This window comes from Dipodomys merriami, unplaced genomic scaffold, assembly GCF_024711535.1.
Source record: "Dipodomys merriami isolate MVZ:Mamm:240054 unplaced genomic scaffold, mDipMer1.0.p SCAF_10, whole genome shotgun sequence".
In the NCBI taxonomy this organism is placed as follows: domain Eukaryota; kingdom Metazoa; phylum Chordata; class Mammalia; order Rodentia; family Heteromyidae; genus Dipodomys; species Dipodomys merriami.
This window is the reverse complement of record NW_027202271.1, coordinates 52,404,815-52,426,039: the sequence shown is the minus strand read 5'-3', so window position 1 is coordinate 52,426,039 and position 21,225 is coordinate 52,404,815. Positions and strand designations below refer to the sequence as shown.

Here is a 21,225-nt window from a genome sequence, read left to right as displayed (position 1 = left end):
TTTAAACGATTTGTTTTTTCCCTTCTCCTCCGCAATTATACTAACATCAAATACAGTGAAAGCAGGGATTATACTCGTGGGTGAGGGACATACAAAGTAACAAAGAAATCGTCTTATAACTATGTTAGAAACAATCACATGAAAGAAAAAACATTTGAATACTTATCTTGGGGTTGATTTCACCTAACATCAACTTATCTGACCTTTTCTGCTTGTCTCAGACATATACTAGTTATTGCAAATAAGGGAAACCATGGGACCTATGTTTCTTTGGGCCTGGCTTACTTCACTTAATATAATTTTTTCCAAGTCTTTCCACTTCCTAACAAATGGGGCAATGTCATTCTTTCTGATGGAGGCATGGAATTCCATTGTGTATATATACCACATTTTCTTGATCCATTCATCTACTGAGGGACATCTGGGTTGGCTCCATATCTTAGCTATGGTAAATAATGCTGCAATAAACATACTTGTGCTGGTAGCTTTAGTATGGTCTTGTTTGAGATCGTTTGGGTAAATGCCCAAAAGTGGGATTGTTGGATCATAGGGGAGCTCTATGTGGAGTCTTTTGAGGAACCTCCATACTGCTTTCCAAAGTGATTGAACAAGTTTACACTCCCACCAACAATGCAGTAAGGTTCCCTTCTGTCAGCATCCCCTCTAGCATCTGTAGTTATTAGAGTTCTTGTTTATAGCCATTCTAACTGGGGTGAGGTGGAATCTCAGTGTTGTTTTGATTTGCATTTCTTTTATGGCTAGGGAGGTTGAGCATTTCTTCATGTGTCTATTGGCCATCCTTCTTTCCTCTTCAGAGAAGTTTCTCTGTAAGGCATTAGCCCACTTATTTATTGGGCAGTTGCTTCTTTGGACCAAAATTTACTCTGTTAACTAAAGGCACAGAGCCAGGTATTCATGGCTCATGCCTATAATCCTAGCTACTCAGGAGGCTGAGATCTGAGAATCGTGGTTCAAAGCCTGCCTGGGCAGGAAAGTCCTTAAGACTCTTATCTCCAATTAATCACCAAAAACCAGAAGTTGTGTTGTGGCTCAAAGTGGTAGAGTGCTAGCCTTGAGCATGAAAGTTCAGGGACAGTGCCCAGACCCTGAGTTCAAACCCCATGACAAAAAAAGGCACAGAACTAGACAATATCCATTATCTTTCAACTCTATACATTGTTCTATTTAAAGATTCTGTACCAATGCTCTGTACCATATGAGTTCCAACTATTCTAGGACCTTGAGCTTTAGCTACTCTGACTCTTTATAGTAAATATTTTATTATCAACTCTTATTTATAATCAGTCCTTCATTTCCTTGTAGAACACTGACACCAACAGCACTGTGAGGGTAAGCTGTTCTTTGGGTTACTTTCCTAATTCCTATATGTTTGCCAAGAATTGCTTGTTTACTCCCTCACCTGTACGTGCTAGTTGTATTTGAAAACTAAGTCAAATACTTCAGAAATATTTTCTAACTTAGGTTTAAATGTAATAAATTCAAGACATCCATAGGAATTTGGAAATAAATTTCTAATACAAGAAAGGAAGTTCAAACTCCATCATCAGATACATACTCCAATAAAAAGCCTTAGCATTATAACAAAGTTTGGTAGGAAATGCATATATATATATATATATGTTTTAAATTAAAATGCTTAATGTGTATTGTATAGTATTTTAAATTTTTGCTTAACTTTTTATTTATTAGCTGACCATTTATTAGCTATAATCAAATTGCATAGGATGGTTTATATTATTTTCGAGCTTTAGCAAACTTTTCATCTAACTTACTCAACCTCATGGGAAAGTTTGGGATAGAACATTACCTTAAACCTAGAACTTTCTCTTTGATCTTAGTGAATTATATCTTGAGAGTATGAATCTAATCCATCTTACTCAAGAATTACAGAGTAACCTTGAATTACTCATTGCTGAAGAAGATCTACAAAATGAAATAATATTTGCTATTGAATATCACTAGGGTATTGACGTTATATAGCATTATCTGTAAACACATACTTTTACAAACAAACTCTTTTTGGAGAAATAGTTTTTAACTTTTCTTTATTTATGAGAAAAGAACTCCTTTCCTTGGTACTTGAGTTTGGAGAGATATCTGACAATATCCTTCAGCATGACTTTTGTTACTTCAGATAATGAATATACTCTAATTCCTTCTGAGATATGGGTAGATCATAGAACTCTCAAGACCTGTTTCTATACAATTGTATGTAAAGCTGGTTTGTAATGTATTAGGAGGGGCAAGGGATGGAGACTGAAGGAAAGAGCTGTGACTAAGATCAAGATGTACTCATAAATTGGCATGTTGAATTGAAACCCCTTTATACAACTATTTAAATAAAGATAATAAAAATGTATCCTGTTCAAAAGAAAGGAGGAGGAAAGAGCTGTGGCTAAATTCAGGATGTAGTTATTTATACTGTTGTAAGATTTATTATTTTCAGAGAATTTTCTTATTTTTTATGTTTTTTTCTGAAAAATTATGATTTTCTGAGAAATTCCATGTTCTATAGAATCATGTGCTAAAGTGAGAAAAATTAGGTTGGGGCTAATCTACCACCAACCCAGACGCAACTTGAAAATACTACATAAATAACCATCTTAAGTATAATATTGACAGTGTCAAACAGTTGCGTGTTAAATTTCTAACAAAGAACCAGTTTAGTGCACAGAGTTTTTTGATATTTGAAAAAAATCTTAGGGGAGACAGATATAAGAAAATACATGAAGGATCAGACTAAATTTAGGGGACAAAATGCATAAAGAATTGGAGGGATTTACACAAGTAGCTTTGGTAACAGGCTGCTGGGTCCAATTGCATGTTTTTGCAACGTAATTCCTCTGTAATTTGCTGTCTTAGGGCAAATTGAATTGATCTGTTCTTGTAACAGTTCAGACATTAAGATAGTGAGAAAAATTAAATATGAAACAGTTTCAAGCTATTACATTGAATTGACATAATCTCTTATTTACTTACCAATGTTAAGTAAGGTAATTTGCTTGGGAGAAACACATTGCAATAAGGCAGTATTGGAAAAATTCAAGTGATATTTCAATGTTTACTGTCATCTATATGTTCCTAGATGATGCTTTTCAAGGAGGAATTAACTTATTTCACATGGTTTTAAGATTTCACATAGTACACTATTTGGCTAATGTACATATTGGAGAATTGTCCACATAAACGTAGTGCTATAAGCTACAGTGGGTGATCTACAATTTCTTTCTAATATTAAAAGGTTCAATGAAAGCAATAATAATGGCAGATAATAGCTATTGAACATTAAATGGCATCATTAACCCTGCTTGGTTCTTTGCAAGTGTAATTTCATTTAATCAGCATATAATAGTCCACTAATTAATTCATCTAAAAGTTAATGTTTCAGTATCTGAGTTTAACCCAGAACCACCATGTTGGTTTTATTTTCATGCATGGCAGTGGTCTCACTGATAGATTTGTCTTTCTACTAATGGAAGCTAGCTATTTTTTCCTACTTTTATCTCTCACTTTAATCTGGGGGAATAATAACAGTGTTATTACTTCAGTTGCTACATTAAAATTGTATAAGATATTCTTAATCCATATTTCTATGATTCGAAAATATATGGAAAAATATATCTTGATTCTTCTGTAAAACAAGAAATTTCTGGCTTGAGATAGGTGGGTGAGGGAGGTTGGAAGGGGTGACATTGGTCAAGATGCACCATCCTCATAAATCGACATGTTGAATTGAAACCTCTTTGTACTACTACTGTTTAAAAACAATTAGAAAAGAAAGAATTTTAATGAACTATGCTTATTTTCAATGCTACATAAATAACTTCTCAGTCTTTGTTTATAGAATTTAGAATTTTGGACATTTTCAGGTGAATTTTTAAAGAAGCACATTTACTGACTGTATTTTATGGCCTATTGGTATATTTTGAGAAAATATTTTTTCCTGTCTTCCTATATGAATGAAAACTGAATGAAAAGTTAAATTAGTTGGTTTGTAGATAGTAGTCCTTTGTCTTTGGTATTTAAAATTTCATAAAGTATTATACCAAACTTATTTTTGTAGTAGGTGTGTTAATTTTTGACTTGCTTCTATTTGAGCCATATTCACAGGCTTTTTTGATTTAATTTTTTAAAAAATAGGGTCTTATACTTTTTGTGCAGGTCACCTTTGGGTAGTGAATCTCTACTTGTGTCTCCTCTGTAACTGAAATGATCATTTCTGTCTTATTTGTTGAGTTGGGATCTCAAACTTTTTGCCTTGCACTACCTCCCTAGTAGCTGAGATTGTAGGAGTATACCTCGACACCTAACATTTCTGTTTTTTTTTTTCTTCATGGATAGTTGTATAGTTGTTCTGAGAGGAAAAAAATGAAAATAAAAAATATTTTACCATAAGCTAATATGTGAATTTTTAAAATTAGTTTTATTTAAAAACACAGTGAGCTCTCAGCGTTGGAATTATCAGGATTAAAAGTATTATTTTTCTTAAATTATTTATCTGCATATTGCTTAGATTTCAGTTCTCTAAGTTTATCTAGGAACTCCTAAATTTCTTAGGTTAAATTTCTGCTTGTCCTCCTTCTCCCTCCATATTTACTCGTATTTTCTCATGTGTTTCAATTTTCTGTTCTTTTTACTGAGCTTTTCAAGTTTGCGCTTCAGAATTTTGACAGGTACAACTAACAGAAGCTGCCATGCTTTGGTACAGAAAAGCTGCTCTTCTTTCTCTCACATCAGCAAGATGGTCTCATGTTCCAGAACACTCTTCCTGTGTGCCACTTCAGTGCCAGTCTTCTCAGAAACCCTCTGCTCTTCCTCTACCTTCTATCATCTCTGGTCCTCACGTATGATAAAGGGGCATTGCAATTCCTAAGTACTACTAGTGCAAGGCTTTTCATTGGCAGATACTCATTGACTCTTAACAAGTCATGCCCTCTTCTCCATCAACCCCAATGTGAGCACTGAGTTTTAGCATCAGTGGGGATTTTTCTCCTGAGCAGAGAATAGAGCTCATTCCCCAAGCCATGGCACATGGGCAAAGCATAGTTTCTATTTGCAGATGACATGGCTTCTCTTGCAGCACCAGTGTCTGCTGCATCCATCTTCTTGTTGATTTAATTATTCTGTTATGTTCGTTTTCCATGTACCCATCCATTTTACCAATTGGACATTTAATTTCTTCACAATTGTTGCTTATCTTACTTGCTCTGTTTGTCTCTGCTTACTGCCTTGGCTGTTCATTTTGTTCTAAATCATCTCAGGCCTTCGTCCTTTCATCTGATCCTGTTCAATAAACCTATACTGTGGAGAAAGAATATATTTGGGGGGGGTAACTAAGGTTTGAACTTAGGGTCTTGTGATTATTAGGCAGGAACTTAAGCCATGCCCTTAGCCCAAGCAGGAATTTTCAGAAGATTTAGTCTGAAACTTGTATTCATTTATAAATACATTTTAAATTAGGGTTTGCTTCAGCCTGCAGTTGTGTCAAGATGATATCTAATATTCTAATCAAATCTACAAGGCAATTGGCCATGAGTCTAGTTACAGAGATACTTGCTGAGAGATTCTGTCCAGAATGGCCAAACCATTGGAAGCATGCTCTATACAAGTGCCTCCTGGAGACATACTGGAACTTCCAGACAGGAATAAAACTCTTGTATGGACATATCACAATGAAGTCTCAAATTACAAATATATACTAATTAAAAACACTTGCAAACTGGGTGCTGCCTATAATTCTTGCTACATAGGAGGCTGAGATATGAGGATTGCAGTTAAAAGCCAGCCAGGGCCAGAAAATCTATGAGACTATTATCTCCAATTAACCACCAGAAAACCAGAAGTGGAGCTGTGGCTTAAAGTGGCAGAGTGTCTTGTGAGTATCATTGTTGCAATGGGTCATCCTGTGTCCTTGTTTCAGCATTTTGTTATTCCCTTCCCCTCCCCAAATTAGATAAATGTATATACAAGATGTAGGGTACCAAAATCAAAGACAATGACAACAGGGGATATGCCATAAGGAAAAGTATAAGTTAATTTTTGTAATCATAGCCAGTGTTACTTGTTTAAAAATTTATCTGTGACTAATTCTAATTTAATATTTAGTACCAAGTAATTAAGGAAAATGATCATAGTCAAAATGGTGGAGGATTGTTATCTTCTTCCTCAGTAACAATAAAGTGTGTGTGTGTGTGTGTGAGAGAGAGAGAAAGAAAGAGAGAGAGAGAGAGTGAGTTTCTTGTATTTAACATTAAAGGATTCAGGTTGGTGGAGCATGCTGCCATTGTTTGGAAAATATGGCCAATGGGGGCAAGAAGTTCTCAGATCCTCAACCTGACAACACTTACTGTTAGGTACATTTGTCTACTCTCCCCTTATGTGCATAATTATTATCATAGAGTTGCAACCCTTGAGTAAGTACAATATTGTTTTTTGTTTTAAATTACCATCAATATCATCTTTCTGTATTGCTCCACAGTTCAGCTCAATAAGCACTTTTATATGTTTTTCCTTTTTATTTTTTTGGCTAGCTTAGACTGGCTTCAAATTCACTATTTATTCCAATTTGGCCTTGAACTCACAACCCATCTGTCTCAGCCTCCTGAGTGTTGGGATTATAGTTGTGTGCCACCAATGCCTGGTTTATAGCCTGGCTTATACATATTCTTTTAATAGCTTAATAACATTGACTTATTATGATTGAATTAAGCATTTTTCCCTTGTGGGATACTGGGCTGGCTTTACTTATTTATTTTCCTTTCATGAATAACTATAATCTTTTCTGCACAGACATCAAGAACCACATCAAAATCATTAATTGCTCTTGCTGTATATTTAATAGTACCAGCAAAAATAGCCCTAATGTAGTATCTAAGATCTTACACAGTTATGTACAGAGACAAACACAATTTCATAATTTTATGATTAACTGGTCTAATCTGTGAATGTGATGAAATTAAAAGTGATGCCAAGTCCTGGATGGCACTGGAATAATGATGATAAAGATGATGATGACAATAATGATAATAGCATCAGAAACAGCAATAATAGTGATAAAATATTTATTGAACCAGACTCTCCTCTACATGCTTTATATACACTAACTCATCTAATCTTCACAGCAACCTTATGGACAAAGTACCATAATCATCCCCATTTTATAGGATAGAAACCCTAAATAGAGAAGCTAGTAATTTCTAATAATTATAGAGCTAATATGTCCTAGATGCTTTACACTGATGATTGTACTCATTAAGTATCTGTGTGCGTGCGTGCGTGCATGCGTGTGTGTGTGTGTGTGTGTGTGTGTGTGTGTGTGTGTGTGTGTGTGTGTATGTGTGTGTACTTGCCCATTCTGGGGCTTGAACTCTGGGACTGGGCATCATCCCTGAGTTTTTGTGCTCGAGGTTAGCACTCTACCACTTGAGCCACATCTCCAATTTCAGATTTTGGTAGTTAATTGGAGATAAAGATCTCACAGACTTTCCTGTGTGGTCTACCTTGGAAACACAATTCTCAGACATCAGCCTCTTGACCAGCTAGGATTATAGGCATGTGCCACCAATACCTGGCATAAGTGTCTTTTTATTTAATTTCTTCCAAAATCCTTAGGAGGGGGTAGAATTAGCACTCCAATTTTATGTATGAAGCATTTGAAACCAAAGAGAACAAGTCCAGATGGAAGTCATAATTCCTGGAAAGGTCCAAGACTCAAACTCTGCCTGATTTCAAAGGCTGCACTATTTTGCCATTCTGAAAACTCAGTCAAGTGAGATGAAATTATTTCCCCAGAGTAACTTCACAAGCAGTAGCCAATCCTAGCCTGGAGCCTATTTTTCTATCAGATGAACTTAATGTCATTTCTGATACAAGGTTGTGATTTCTCCCCTTTTTTGTCTCCTTTCTTTTCAAGGTCTCTATTTGTGTCCCTCTCTCTCTACACCTTTCTTACTCTTGTATTTCTTTTTTATTTTATACATTGTATACTATTATATAGTATTGACAGCCCCAATTGGATACCTTTTAGGCTTACTGGACTTTCCAGCCAGTTGAATTTAGTCCCTGTACTGTGAGTTCAGGTCCCCAAGAAGGAAGTTTGATGGAGCCCCTGAGGTCCAGGGTTTATTTAATTATCTATGTTGGTGGGAGGAAGGAGTATGGAATTTACATGCTATAAGACTGTGAGTGAATCACAATTATGAATTGGGGGTATGGGCAGCAAAAGAGATAGGAATATCGTTCCTAGTTGGATATAGGCAAACACAATTTTCTAAGTAAGAGGCCTGTTAGATAATGGGTTTGTTGGCCAGTCTATGAACAGTTTTCATGACTATTTTACACGAATAGTTTCACTATCCAGTAGTTACCCATCCTAAAGCGTCTTCATGGCCATTCCAGCTGCTGCTCTCTGTACCAGAACACAGGGTCAGGAAATTTGAATTGAATTGATTTCTATTTCTATTGTTGAAGTCAGAAGAATTTCTGTATCTTCATCCAAGATCTAGCTTCTCTCTCTCTCTCTCTCTCTCTCTCTCTCTCTCTCTCTCTCTCTCTCTCTCTCTCTCTCTCTCTTCTCCCTCTCTCTTTCTCATAGAACAAAGATAGAAACAACTGAAAATGAATTAATTGTACACAAATGTTTGAAGGTCTTCAACTTTTCTGTCATTTGGCCATAGATGACATTTTGTACCGAGTCTGAGCTTAACTACTGGTTCTAAGTTGAATTTGAAGATTAAAAAAAGATAAAAATCGTTCTTCCTGAATACAGACATTTAGGACATAAGGATATACTAATGGTAGTGTTTATTAGGGCACCAATTTAATGAGTTTGTACCATCAGAACTAAGTAACCTGACCAGAAACGCTTTCTCTTCATGTTTCAGTTGGGGCATTTTTAAAATATCTGGCTTCTGTAAAGACATTAAATGTAAGGAAACATTTCTCAGCTGACTATACTGCTCCTTTTTGAAGATTATTCAATTACATAATGACTTTTTATAAATATTCTTTTTGAAGTGGAAAACTTTGTATGCAGTCTAATTTTTAAAATACATCTTTTAGTTTAGCATGTTTTACTTTTAAAACAATGTTTCAATTTTGCTGTACTGAGTTAATATTTTTTTCAATCAGAGTAAAAGGATGTTAATAAAATTGATTCTGACATTTAAATGCCTCTAAAAGTTCAAAGATTTTGTTTTCTTTTTTTCAGAGACATAGTATTTTTATTTTTTTAAGCTAGGAAAGTTTTATATATATGTATACAAACCTGTTTCTAATCTTTACTAATGGTTTTAGTCAATTTAGTAACTTTGGGATCATTTGGGGGGGCTTGGGGACACTGAAAAGATTTATTTTCCCTCATTTTTTTTTTGTTGGTTGTGGGGCCTGAACTCTGGGCCTGGGCACTGTCCCTCAACTCTTCAGCTCCAGGTTAGTGCTCTACCACTTGAGCCACAGCGCCACGTCCAGCCTTTTCTGCTTATATGGTGCTGAGGAATCAAATCCAGGGCCTCATGCATGCAAGGCAAGCACTGTACCACTAACCTACTTTCCCAGCCATTCCTGATTTTATTTTATGAAATTACATTAGCAGGAGATGTTTATATTTTCAAAGTGAATTACTCATTTTTGAATTTGAACTAAAATTCTAATGCATTTGCCTCTTTCCCATTGTTGGGACATCTCGGAATGGAGTTCAGACTCTGCATAATGGACGCAGAGTATAAGATGTGAGCAGGGTAACGATGCAAAGACTGCTGAGCCACAGCCCTCAAATCTGCTAAGCACTTATCTGATCTTTTTCTCCCTGACGTATGAATGGAGAACAGTAAGGTTTTCCTATCCATGTTGACTCTCAGAGCTGATGTCATCTTTCTAATAGGATGCAGTCCAGTTATTTGTGCATCTTGTAGCTTCCATTATGGAATCTGCTTTAAGAGTGGCCTTATTTCTAGAGAAAGACATGGGAAGTACATGTATGACTTCACAATCTGGGTTTTTGTTACAGATACAAACTAAAAAGAGTGGCTTACTTTCCAATTTATAAACTTTCTTATAAACTTTGCTTACAGTTCTTTTTTAGCATGTATCTTGGGGCTAATAATACTTTACAAGAGCAGAGTTGAAGATTAGAGTAGAGGAAATTTGCATATAGCGTGGAGCCTGGCATAGAGTAGGTACTCAATGAACATTTATTTTCTTCATCCCCCTTGTTGAATCTATTCTGTAATGGGTATTATAGAACATATCCCAGGATAACTGTGATGAGATCTGAAGTCAATCAAATCAGTCAATCATTTGATATGTTTGCTGCCCCTTAGATGTTAGAAAATCGGGTTGTTAAAAAGCTGAGTAGCCAGAAAGATTTTTTTCAGTATCTGTTGAGTACTGGAGTTTTGTCACATGCCAGTGATATCCAACCCCCAAATCCTTCTACCTGGAAGATCTAGGCAGAGAGGTGTGCCTACAAATTGATTAGCTGAGATTTATCCAATTTCTTGCTTGCATCAGTAATTTGCTCCTCTTTCTTGCTGAGTCATAGTTTATTATGTCAGTTTGTTTTCTATTCACACATTGACATTTGAAATGTCAGATACCCTCAATCAAGGACACTTGAATTGTTACCTCTTTTGTGTCTTCCTTTTCTTTTTCTTGATTATATTGGCTAGAATCTTTTTTTTTCTTTTTTTGGTCAGTTGTGGGGCCTGAACTCTGGGCCTGGGCGCTGTCCCTCAGCTCTTCAGCTCAAGGCTAGTGCTCTACCACTTGAGTCACAGTGCCATTTCGGCTTTTTCTGCTTATATGGTGCTGAGGAATCGAACCCAGGGCCTCAGGTATGCAAGGCAAGCACTTGACCACTGAGCCACCTTCCCAGCCCAGCTAGAATCATTTTATTGTTGCATACTTCAGTGTGTGTGTGTGTGTGTGTGTGTGTGTGTGTGTGTGTGTGTGTGTGTGTGTGTGTGTGTGTGTGTGTGTGTGTGTGTGTGTGTGTGTGTGTGTGTGTGTGTGTGTGTGTGTGTGTGTGTGCGCCAATCCTGGAGCTTAAACTCAGGGACTGAGTGCTGTCCCTGAGCTTTTTCATTGTTGTTCAAGGCTAACACTCTACTACTTGAGCCACATCTCTACATCTGGCTTTTTGCTGGTTAACTGGAGATAGAGTCTCATGGTCTTTCCGGCTCAGGCTAGCTTTGAACTGAGATCCTCAGATCTCAGCCACCTGAGTAGCTAAGATTACATGTATGGGCCACAGGCAGCAGGGCTCATTGAATTTTGACTCTGATCTTTGTATTTCCTTTCTTCTACTTACTTGAGGCCTAGGATTTCTTCTTTCTTTAGGATTGCTCTTCAGCGATCTCCTCTCACTATATCTGTGCTGAGAACACTGCCTACACTTTTCCTAGGTATTTGTTCTTTCTTCTCATCTCCAGGATTCTAGGAAAATCTTCCAGGGTCCCTCCTCCTTTTATCGGGGGAGAAGGTTAAGTTGCCAAGAAAAATTGTCATCAGGATCACCTTATTTTTTTTTTCTTGTCTCTCTGGGTTCATTATCTTTTTGATTGACATGCTGCATATTTTCTAACACCTTCTAAGAAGTTTTTTCTATATTTTAAGAGACACATAGGCACATTCTCCTACTATGAATGTAGTTCAGATGATCTGAATTTCCCCCAGGAGTTCTAAAACACTGTGATCTTCTTAGAGTATCGTTTCTGGTTGAAATTTGAATTTACCTCATAATGTATATCTCATAATATTACATTTGTAAAATCCTGCCTTAAGCGCAAAAATGCTAATAGTTATGACTTGAATTATAGTTTCTGTGAAGCTTTTAAAGGAAGTCTTCTAAATCGATTCTATTTGTAGTTTAAAAAATGAGCAAGATAAAGCACAGACAAGTGATTCTTACTAATATGAATGGATATTTCAGGTTGCTTTTTGGGCAAATGTGCTTGCTATATATCTTTATGGCAAGAGAGATATTCATAGCTTGAGGCTGGAATAGTGGTGAGGATTCAGTTGATGATTTGATAAAGTGCTGAAGTCTGTCAGAATGTCCCCTCCCTTCCTTTCTTCTACTCCTGCTTCTGCTGAATAGCTTTCTGTATTCCCTGGCTGAAAAGGTACACATGCTAGGTCCTTGTGAACCAGAAAAGCCATATCATATCTCTCTTCTTTGACAGGAATCAGGAACACAGGCACTGAAGGCAAATAGATGAAGCTGTGGTCTGAAAATGGAATGAAATGGAGATATAGAAGCAATAGAGTTTAGAAGCTAGGGACTGGTGGCTCATGTTAACCTGAGATACTCTGGAGACTTGGAGTCTGAGTATCATGATTTGAAGCTAGCCTGGGAAAGAAGGACCATAGACTCTTATCTCCAATTAACTATCGAAAAGCTGGAAGTAGATCTGTTGCTCAAGTGATAGAGTGCTAGCCTGGAGCAAAAAAGCTCAGGGATGGCCCTGAATTCAAGCCCCCAGGAATAATACATATACAAAAAGTTTAGAAAGCTCTTACTTTTAGGGGAATATAAAAAATGTAACTGGGAGAAAAGGAGAGAATTGCAAAAATGAAACACAATGGAGGTATTTCCTTTTTAGCATTGTGTGGTGTCCAGAGACCAGAGGCTGATCTGAATTTTGCCAGAATAACCTTAGTGTCAGGGGCACAGACACAGCAGGGAAACTGGCCATCTGAAGAAGCATGGAAGCATGGGTCTGTTTCTTAGTTCTATTAGAGCTTATGAGATAGACCAATCTTTGGGAGAGAGGGTGCACTAAGGAAGTGACTGAACTTCACATGTCTTCTGTTGTCTTCCCCTCAGTCTGGTAACCACTTGCCACATTGTGCAATTGGGATGTGAATTAAGATTAAGTACAATTTAATATTCTGCTCTTCAGTCTTCCTAGGTACATTTCAAGTATGTGTGAGCCACTGTGGGCTAGTAGCCACTGCATTAGACTCCTTTCCCCTCTTCCTACCAATTCTGTAGGAAAAGCTAGCATAGTCATATTAGAGCTAAAAGAAGATCTATTTATAGGCATAAAAAAGAGCTGGACATTTTGAATAGAAACATGGATGGTGACATGCTGTGGTCTTAGCACAAGAGTCCAGGAATGAAAGGAGGAGGCCAGTTGAGGTTGTCTGAGTCTTAGCAAGTAAGGGGACAGAAAAAGAGTTAAAGCAAGTGAGATAGAGGGATTTGGGGTGTGAAAGAGCTCACACTGGAAGGCTGTCTTTCCAGCAGAAGAAGGGTCTGGGTCGGAGTGAAAGTTCATGATGCTCACAAGTCAGAAGAGGTGAAGTATGAAGGCTGAGGAGTGAGTGTGTCATCCCTTTCCTCTAGTTAAAATACTTTAGAGACTTTCTGGGGACAGAACTTTAACACTGGACTCATGTAAGGATCAAAATCTCAGGGTTGTCCAGTAATCCCAAGTGAAGACACAATTTGAAAGAGGAAGGGAAACGTCATCACCCATTCCAGCTTGCCTCTCCTAGCTATGAGGGAGGTATTCTACTCACCATACAGTTCATCCTCATCGTTGTCTCCTGTTCATCCAACCAGCTTACGTGAAGCAGAACAGCATTTTCCCCAGTGATACATTTTACCACTTAATAGACATTTAATGTTTTTGAGTTGATATGTAAGGGAACGAAAAAAGCTTTGCTCAAAATAGGAAGATTCATACCCAACTTCCCTAATATATGAGTTGGGGTTTATTCGTTGTTCTCTAAAATCTGAAGCTCTTCTCTTTCTTAGATCTTGGTAGATTTCATGCTTGGAAATTTTCTACACTGATCACAATTCCATGGGAACCAGTTATTAATGGTATACTGCCATATAATGCCAGATAATACTAGATTAAGAAGTTGGCCCAACTTACTTTTTAACCAACCAAATGTTTCAAAGGAAGGAATTTCCTCCTCCCCCCTCCCTGGCAAACCCTTTGTAAACAGATGAGGTTTTGACTCTAGTTTTCTGGCTGCAAATGTGTGGTAAACGCCGAATGATTTCTTTTGACCACAGATGGAACATGTCTTTTCCTTTAGAATAGAGATACATACAGATTCTACATTTAGGTTAATAATAGTCAGAAAGGCCAACAATTAGATGAAATAGAAGATAATCACCAAGTGCTACGTTCCATATCACTTTGCCCACTGGCCAAAGTTCTCAAAGCTGATTTAGGAAAAAAGAAAATCTCTTCATGCTTAGAGTGGTTTCTTAAAATATTAAAGATGATTTAGAGTATTTAGGCAACAAAAGCTGGTTGAAAGTTTACAGTTTGCATTCCCAATACCCAGCTGGGTGACTGAGGCCTAGGTACTGAGAATAGAGTATTGACTGAAACAAAGTCAATCTGATCCTCAGTGAATTTACAGCAGAGGGGGTGATGCTATTATTCTGATTGATCACCAATATAAAAAGAAAATAGCAGTCATCATTGTGTCTGGCCCTCCCCTGATTTGTATGTGGCTTGAGAAAGTCCTCCGGGCTGTCTCATTAAGTCAGGGCTCCTCTGCTGATTTATTCTGGCAAAGCATTTCTTTCTCAGACACAAATGGGAGGGAGTCTCTTTGCAGGGTGGGGCGGGGTGGGAGGGGAGTCTTCTTCTGCTTTGGTACGGCAGTCTGCAAACTGAAGGTATTTGAGAACCACTGACCTATGGCAAGATTCTTTGAGAACTGCATTAGAGAACATTTCAATTTCCCATCTTTTTTTTATTTCCCTGGGGTTCATACAGCTACATGCGGAGGATGCAGAAGCCAAGGTCAGATACACTAATATACTCAAGGCAACGTGGGACAGCTCAGCATTGCCTCATTCCATAAGATGCAGAACAAATGAATGAAAGTGGACGCAGGCTGATTCATTTGTTCATTTCTTTCTGGCTGCTTGAAGATCTTGTCCTCTTGGGGAAATTGATGTACCTTTTAAGACGTCTAGGCTTGGGAGAGCAAACGTGCAATTTTCTTTGTGTTTCTAAATCTGCCTGTGTATATTTAGGTACAGTGAGAAGGCACGTGCTTATTTAGAGGCTAAGTAAGTGTATTCTTGAGCTGCAAGCACCAAGGCACACCCTATAAAATGGTAGTCACCTCCCATACCTCTGGCAGCAGGTAGCATGCTCTGCTGGCCTTATTTTCCTATGGACCACACTGACTATTTTGAGAAAAGAAAGTTTAAAATCAATTTATTAAAGCCTTTTAGCTATAAAAACTGACTATCTTTCATTGGATTACAGATTTAAAAAATGTAGAATTCGCTTCTAAATGCTGTGGACTCCAATCTATCACCTCCTCGAAAGGGGACAAAACCAAAGGTCAGACCTTAAAGCTGGAAAAAAAAAAGGATGGGGGAACTCTTTCCAACTTTTGTTAATGTATAGGCACTCACCTCTCTCTGTTCATTAACACACATATTGCTGCTAATGCTTGGCAATGAAGCGGACATTTTTCTTGAGTGGGGTCGAAAAACTAATTATTCACCATATGGTGGTTGGCTCAGCAACAATTACTGAAGCTGTGGAAGCCAAGGGAAGTTGGCTGAGTGATTTCTTTGGATAGTTTGCACAGCTCTGACTCTCTTGACATATGCCATTCATGTGGGCCTCTGGAGAGCAGATGGGCCAGGCTGGGAACCTGGGGGAAATCGTGGCTGGGATGTGGTGGCAGCCCCTGTCTCTTTATCTTTCAGAATAACTTGGAGTCACATGGCATGTGAAAATAACAAGTAGGGGATTGTACTGGGAGGATTTCCCTGCCTTCTTTTCTAAAGCCACAGCGTAATTTTGAGCCTTTTCGTATTTTGTTTATTAAAGGGATCAGGGGTTTAGTTGAAAGAGATCCCTTGGTTGTGGGTAGGGCCTGCCCTAGTCTAGTGACACTCGTTCATTGTCAACAGGCAAAAATGCTGACAGTTTGATAAGGGATAAGAAAACAGAGGAGAGAGTTTTTAAATTAAAATTTAAATTACTCTTTATTTGTTCTCTTCCTGTTTGTAAGACTCACATAGGCTGGTTCAGATAAGAACTGATTTTGATTCAGGATGCTCAAATCTCCTGAAAAAAATTCATGGGAATTATTGTCTTCTTTTCCAGAGCGCCTGATGCAGGAAAGCTGTTGTGTAGGCACATCTTGGGTGCTTTGGGGATTTTACACTATCCAAGAGGAACAAAATGGAAGAAGGAGGGGCAAGTTGCCAATTAGACATTAAATGGACATTTATATGTGAAAAATACCATTAAGCAAATTAAAAGTTTAACAAGCAGTATTGGTGCTGGGGGTTGTAATCCCAGCCACTTGGGAGTCTGAGATCTGGAGGACTGATGGTTCAAGGTCAGTCTCAGCTATAAAAGTTCACCTTGAAAATAACTAGCAAAACGCAGGGCTGGAGATGTGGTTCCTATGGAAAAGCACCAGCCTAGTAAGCATAATGCTTTGACACCAAAAAATAAATAAGTAGCCACCCCCAGGAAGGCAACTAATGATGCTGGTATATGGCTGATACTTCTGGTTAATATGATGTATTGTTTGTGATCTTCAGACTGGAAATTAAACCCTGAAAGCTGACTCCCCACTCCTAGAGAAAACATCCTGGAGATCAGCCATGATGGCTCACATTTTGTGTACTTTAAAAGCCAAGAGGCTTGGTGATCTGAAATGGAAGAAATGTAGCCCCCCCCCCATTTTTGTCAACCTTCTGAAATTCTCTATTACTAAAAATTTGGTCCTCATACAAGATGATATTGCAAGAGGACCCTGCATTTTGTTCAGCTCAAATGAGAGGATCTCAAAGTTCCCAGCCAGAGCACTGTTAACTGCTATAAAAGGAAAAGGAGAAGTAGTTCTTGCTTTCTTCTTTGTTTCTCTCTGTTTCTGAAATGTCTTTTTGACATCTGGGAGGCCTGCTCCATTATACATGTTTTGAAAATGAAGCTATGTTTTCTATGTTTTCTTCTGTGAACTAAAGACAGATGAAATTTTGGTTTATGATAATGACTGACATTTATTGAGAAGTTTAGACACATGGAAATGCAGTAGATAAGGAAGACATAGATAATCCTAGCTTGCCAGGGGGCAAGTAAGGACAGACAGTTGGGCTGGGTGCTTGGTGGCTCACACTTGTAATTGTAGCTACTCAAGAGGCTGAGATCTGAGGACTGTGGTTCAAAGCCAGCCTGGGCAGGAACATCCATGAAAGTTTTGTCTCCAGTTAACCACCAAAAAGCCAGAATTAGAGCTGTGGCTTAAGTGATACAGTAATACCCTTGAGCAAAAAAGCTAAGGGACAGTACCTAGGCCTGGCCCTGAGTTCAAGCCCTAGAACCAGAACAACAGCAACAACAACAAAAAGATAATAGTTGGTGAAGAATAGAGCTATGTAGGGACTAAGAACACACACACACACACACACACACACACACACACACACACACACACACACACACACACACACACACACACAGAAACCAAAAACTAACACTGTTGGCAAGCAAGAAATAAACATATAAGGGATCGTTAAAGATAATGGACAAATAGTCTTCATCCTTCCTTGGTGAATTGTTCTTTCATGGCCAGTTTTTTTTTTTTAAGAGCTTCTGTACTCTGAGACTGGATAGCCAATCCCTTCAGTTTAAAGGTAATGGTTGCAGATCATCCACCACTTGACAGTAAGGGATTTGACACTAATCAATCTAATACTGTTAGAGGCTCCCATGTACTTCTGGATGTACTCTCTCATTACTGAGTATACAAAGTAAAATAAAAATGGAAATTATTCGTGAGATTTAACCCTGATGCAGTTTTTAGTATGCATTCTCTGTATATGGGCACATCTGGGGTGGGGATCTCTTAAAAATATTAAGAAGTGGGGGAGAACATGGAAGGGATTGCATTGACCAAGAAGTAGTGTATGTATGAACTGACATGTTGCACTGAAACCTCTTTGTACAACTATGAAAGCTAGTAAAAATTTTAAAAGAATTGATATTCACCCTGCCCAGTACCATATATATAATTATCCATATATAATTATATATGTATACATATAGTATACATAGATATGCTATGTATACATAGTATATATAATTATCCATACACACATATAATTATATATGTATAATTCATCATGACTATATAATATATGATATTCATATAATATAAAATATAATAAATATAATAGACAATAATTTGTGTATATATGTATATAATGTATATATATGTATAATATATAAGACATAACATATTATATATGATATCTTACATATTACAAATATAATTTTGATGTTGGTTTGGATGTGAAGAAATACATTATGTAGATATATACATATAATACATATGTATTATTATATATGCATTGTATATTATTATATCTATTATATATAAAATTTTGTTGTGCATTCGGATGTGAAGAAAGATATAGAATAGCATGAGAATCATTGGCTAATTAGATTCCTTATATTACTTATATGTCTATAATTGAAGTAGGAAATGAGTAAAGAAAGTTCACCACTTTTCTCTCTTAAAACTGAAACTACAGTGTTTGGAGTTATAAACCTCAGGTTATTTTGAAGTCTAATATCTTTGCTGGCCAAAATGATTCATTCTACTCAATAATTTTTTAATTGTTTCTGTCAGAAACACTGTACAAGCCAGGTATCAGTGGCTCACATCTGTATCCTTGCTACTGAGAAAGCAGAGATGTAAGGGTCACAATTCAAAGCCAGTCTGGGCATGAAAGTCTGTGAGACATGAACCTCCAATTAACCAACAAAAAGCTCAGGTGGTAGAATGCTGGGCTTACCAAAAAAGCTGTGAGAAAGCTCCCAAGCCCTGAGTTCAAGCCCCAGGATTAGCACAAAAAAGACTATATACATGCGATGATTTCATTATTTTTCTGTATGTTGAGCTAGAAAGGAGAAGAATGGAGAGGTATAGTACCAAAAAATGCTTCTAGTATTTAGGTTTTCTTTTAATTTTTCCCATGTCTTCATTTGCCAAATTTTGTACCATGAGTATGCAGACTTCTATTATTTAAATACTAAAAGCCACTGTGCTTTGAAACCAACAATGTGTCACTTGCTTTCGGCTATATGCCACCTTTTAGTCTTGCTCATAGCACTACACTTTACATACGTCACAACTCCTCTGCATCGTATTTTCTCCAGTAACTTGGTCAGAATATTGTGAGGGACCAGAATGATATAAAATTGTCTTCATATCCACAGTGTTTGGAATTGAATAGGCATGCCTTAATTTCTAATTCAACGTGGAGTCTTCAGCATTGGTTTATTCCTATCTTTGCCCAGAACGGACGCCCTCCCTCAGCATCGATTTATATTCTTACTGTAGAAGGAGAGCCCCTGCTATGGGAAGTAGCCCACTCTGCCGCCATCACCTGTTTACTGGAAATGTCCTCTTCCTTGAGGGAATTCACATGGGTCCTCTGATGACTGCAACCTATCATGTTAGTTCTATCTTTAGTACTTGTTGTTTCTTTGAGGATTTGTTTTGGGGAGGTTTAATTTCTTTGAGCTCTAAGTATATTTTAGATATGAGGCCCTTGTCTGATGTATAGCGAGTAAAGATCTCCCAATCTATTTGTCTTGCTAGCTATGTCCTTGTCTATTTGTCTTGCTAGCTATCTCCTTTCCCATGCAGAAACTCTTCAGTTTAATGCAGTCCCATTTATTGAGCCTTTCTTTGATTTGTTGTATTTCTGGCTCTTAGGAGGTTTTGATCTGTGCCAAAGAGCCTTAGTGTTTCCCTATTCTTTCCTGTAATATTTTTAAGGTACAGCCATGTTTATTGCAGCATTATTGACCATAGTTAAGGTATGGAATCACCCAGATGCCCCTCAGGAGATGAGTGGATCAAGAAAACATGGTATATATACATAATAGAATTCTATGCTTCCATCAGAAAAATACCATTCAGCATAACATGCATGCCTCTCTCACTTTAGAAGAAAATGGTCAATTATGCCTGTATTTATCAGGCTAGTTTGTGTTTATCCTTTGTGCTTTATGTTATTATAGAACATACTCCCTATCATTTTATATATGATCATATCCACATTGCTATTGAGCCATTGTGACGCTCTGCTAAGAATATCCTAGACATATTCTAGTTAGTACAAATGAGGGAAACCATACAGCCTATATTTCTTTGGGTCTGCCTTACTTTGAGTAACCATATTTAGTGAAAAACCATATTTAATAAAGCAAAAGTCATTAAGTGGGGTTGAGAGATGAAGCAGGATGGGGGGGGGCAGATTTTTGTCTTAAGATGGGTAATGTTATTTCACAAAGGGAGGGTGAAGAACTGGGCACATGCTTTCTTTCCACTTACCTCACAAGCTCAGAGCACTGTGGCTGCCCAGATGTCTGTGAGAGCTATGGGCTTTCAATCGTTGTTAACATGCACAAAGCCTTGGTTCCCAGATGACTTTAGAGATCAAATCCTGGCCTTCAACCTTGTCTCTGCAAGATTCCGCATCCCTCTTGGCTGTTTCCTTGGCTGAGTTTGTTACCTTCTAAATGGAAAAGTTGCTCAGTGTGGTCATGGTGGATAAACCTATGAGACAGGCGAGACAGGGAACTTGGGATTTGAGCAGGCGCTCATGCGCATTGGAGCACAATGATTTTTCAGTGGAGGAAACTCCAGTTGGATGCCAGCGAGCAGCACGGGGGACCATTGGGCTTGAGGTCTGGAAGCATCGGATGCTTTTCATGCTATTATCCCGCTTGGGCACGAGAGTGTCGCTCAGAAAGTAAGTCCCTCCATCTGCCCATGAATAAAGCCTGCCTGCCAACACCAATTCCAGCTGTGAACATGTAATCAGCTCTTCTATGGCCCCCAAAGGGTAGTCCCACAGGCCTAAATTTAATTTTCATGCATATTTGTCTCCTCCTTCCACTTTATGCAAGAACTACTTTGTCACCAATACAGGCGCCAACTATTTTGTTTGGATAATTGCTCCAAGCCAACCCCAAACTACAGGGAGCACTCGTTCTCAGAGAGCACATTTTGGTTAATTTTTGGTTAACTAGATTATGTCTTTCTTCAGGGTTTCACTGATGATTTCTGTAAACACTTGCTTTACTTTGAAATAGTTCAGCACCAATGTCAGGTTCATTATCTTCCACACTGGGTTGGTTAGAATGAACAAATAAATTAGGAGCTGGAATGCCTAGGAGC

At 37.8% G+C, this 21,225-nt stretch overlaps 1 protein-coding gene across 5 annotated transcripts in view; it reads left to right on the top strand.

The window, feature by feature from the left end:
- CUNH12orf42 (chromosome unknown C12orf42 homolog) overlaps window positions 1-21,225 on the top strand; it is a 113,289-nt gene that overhangs the window by 75,202 nt on the left and 16,862 nt on the right. For 4 of the 5 annotated variants that reach the window (XM_070037186.1, XM_070037216.1, XM_070037178.1 and 1 more), the window contains 2 exons: window positions 15,270-15,347; window positions 16,125-16,217. The exons of the other annotated variant lie outside the window; for it this stretch is intronic. In XM_070037186.1, coding sequence (XP_069893287.1) covers window positions 15,270-15,347; window positions 16,125-16,217 — 171 coding nt within the window. The remainder of the gene's footprint in view (window positions 1-15,269; window positions 15,348-16,124; window positions 16,218-21,225) is intronic. 5 annotated transcript variants of the gene reach the window in all.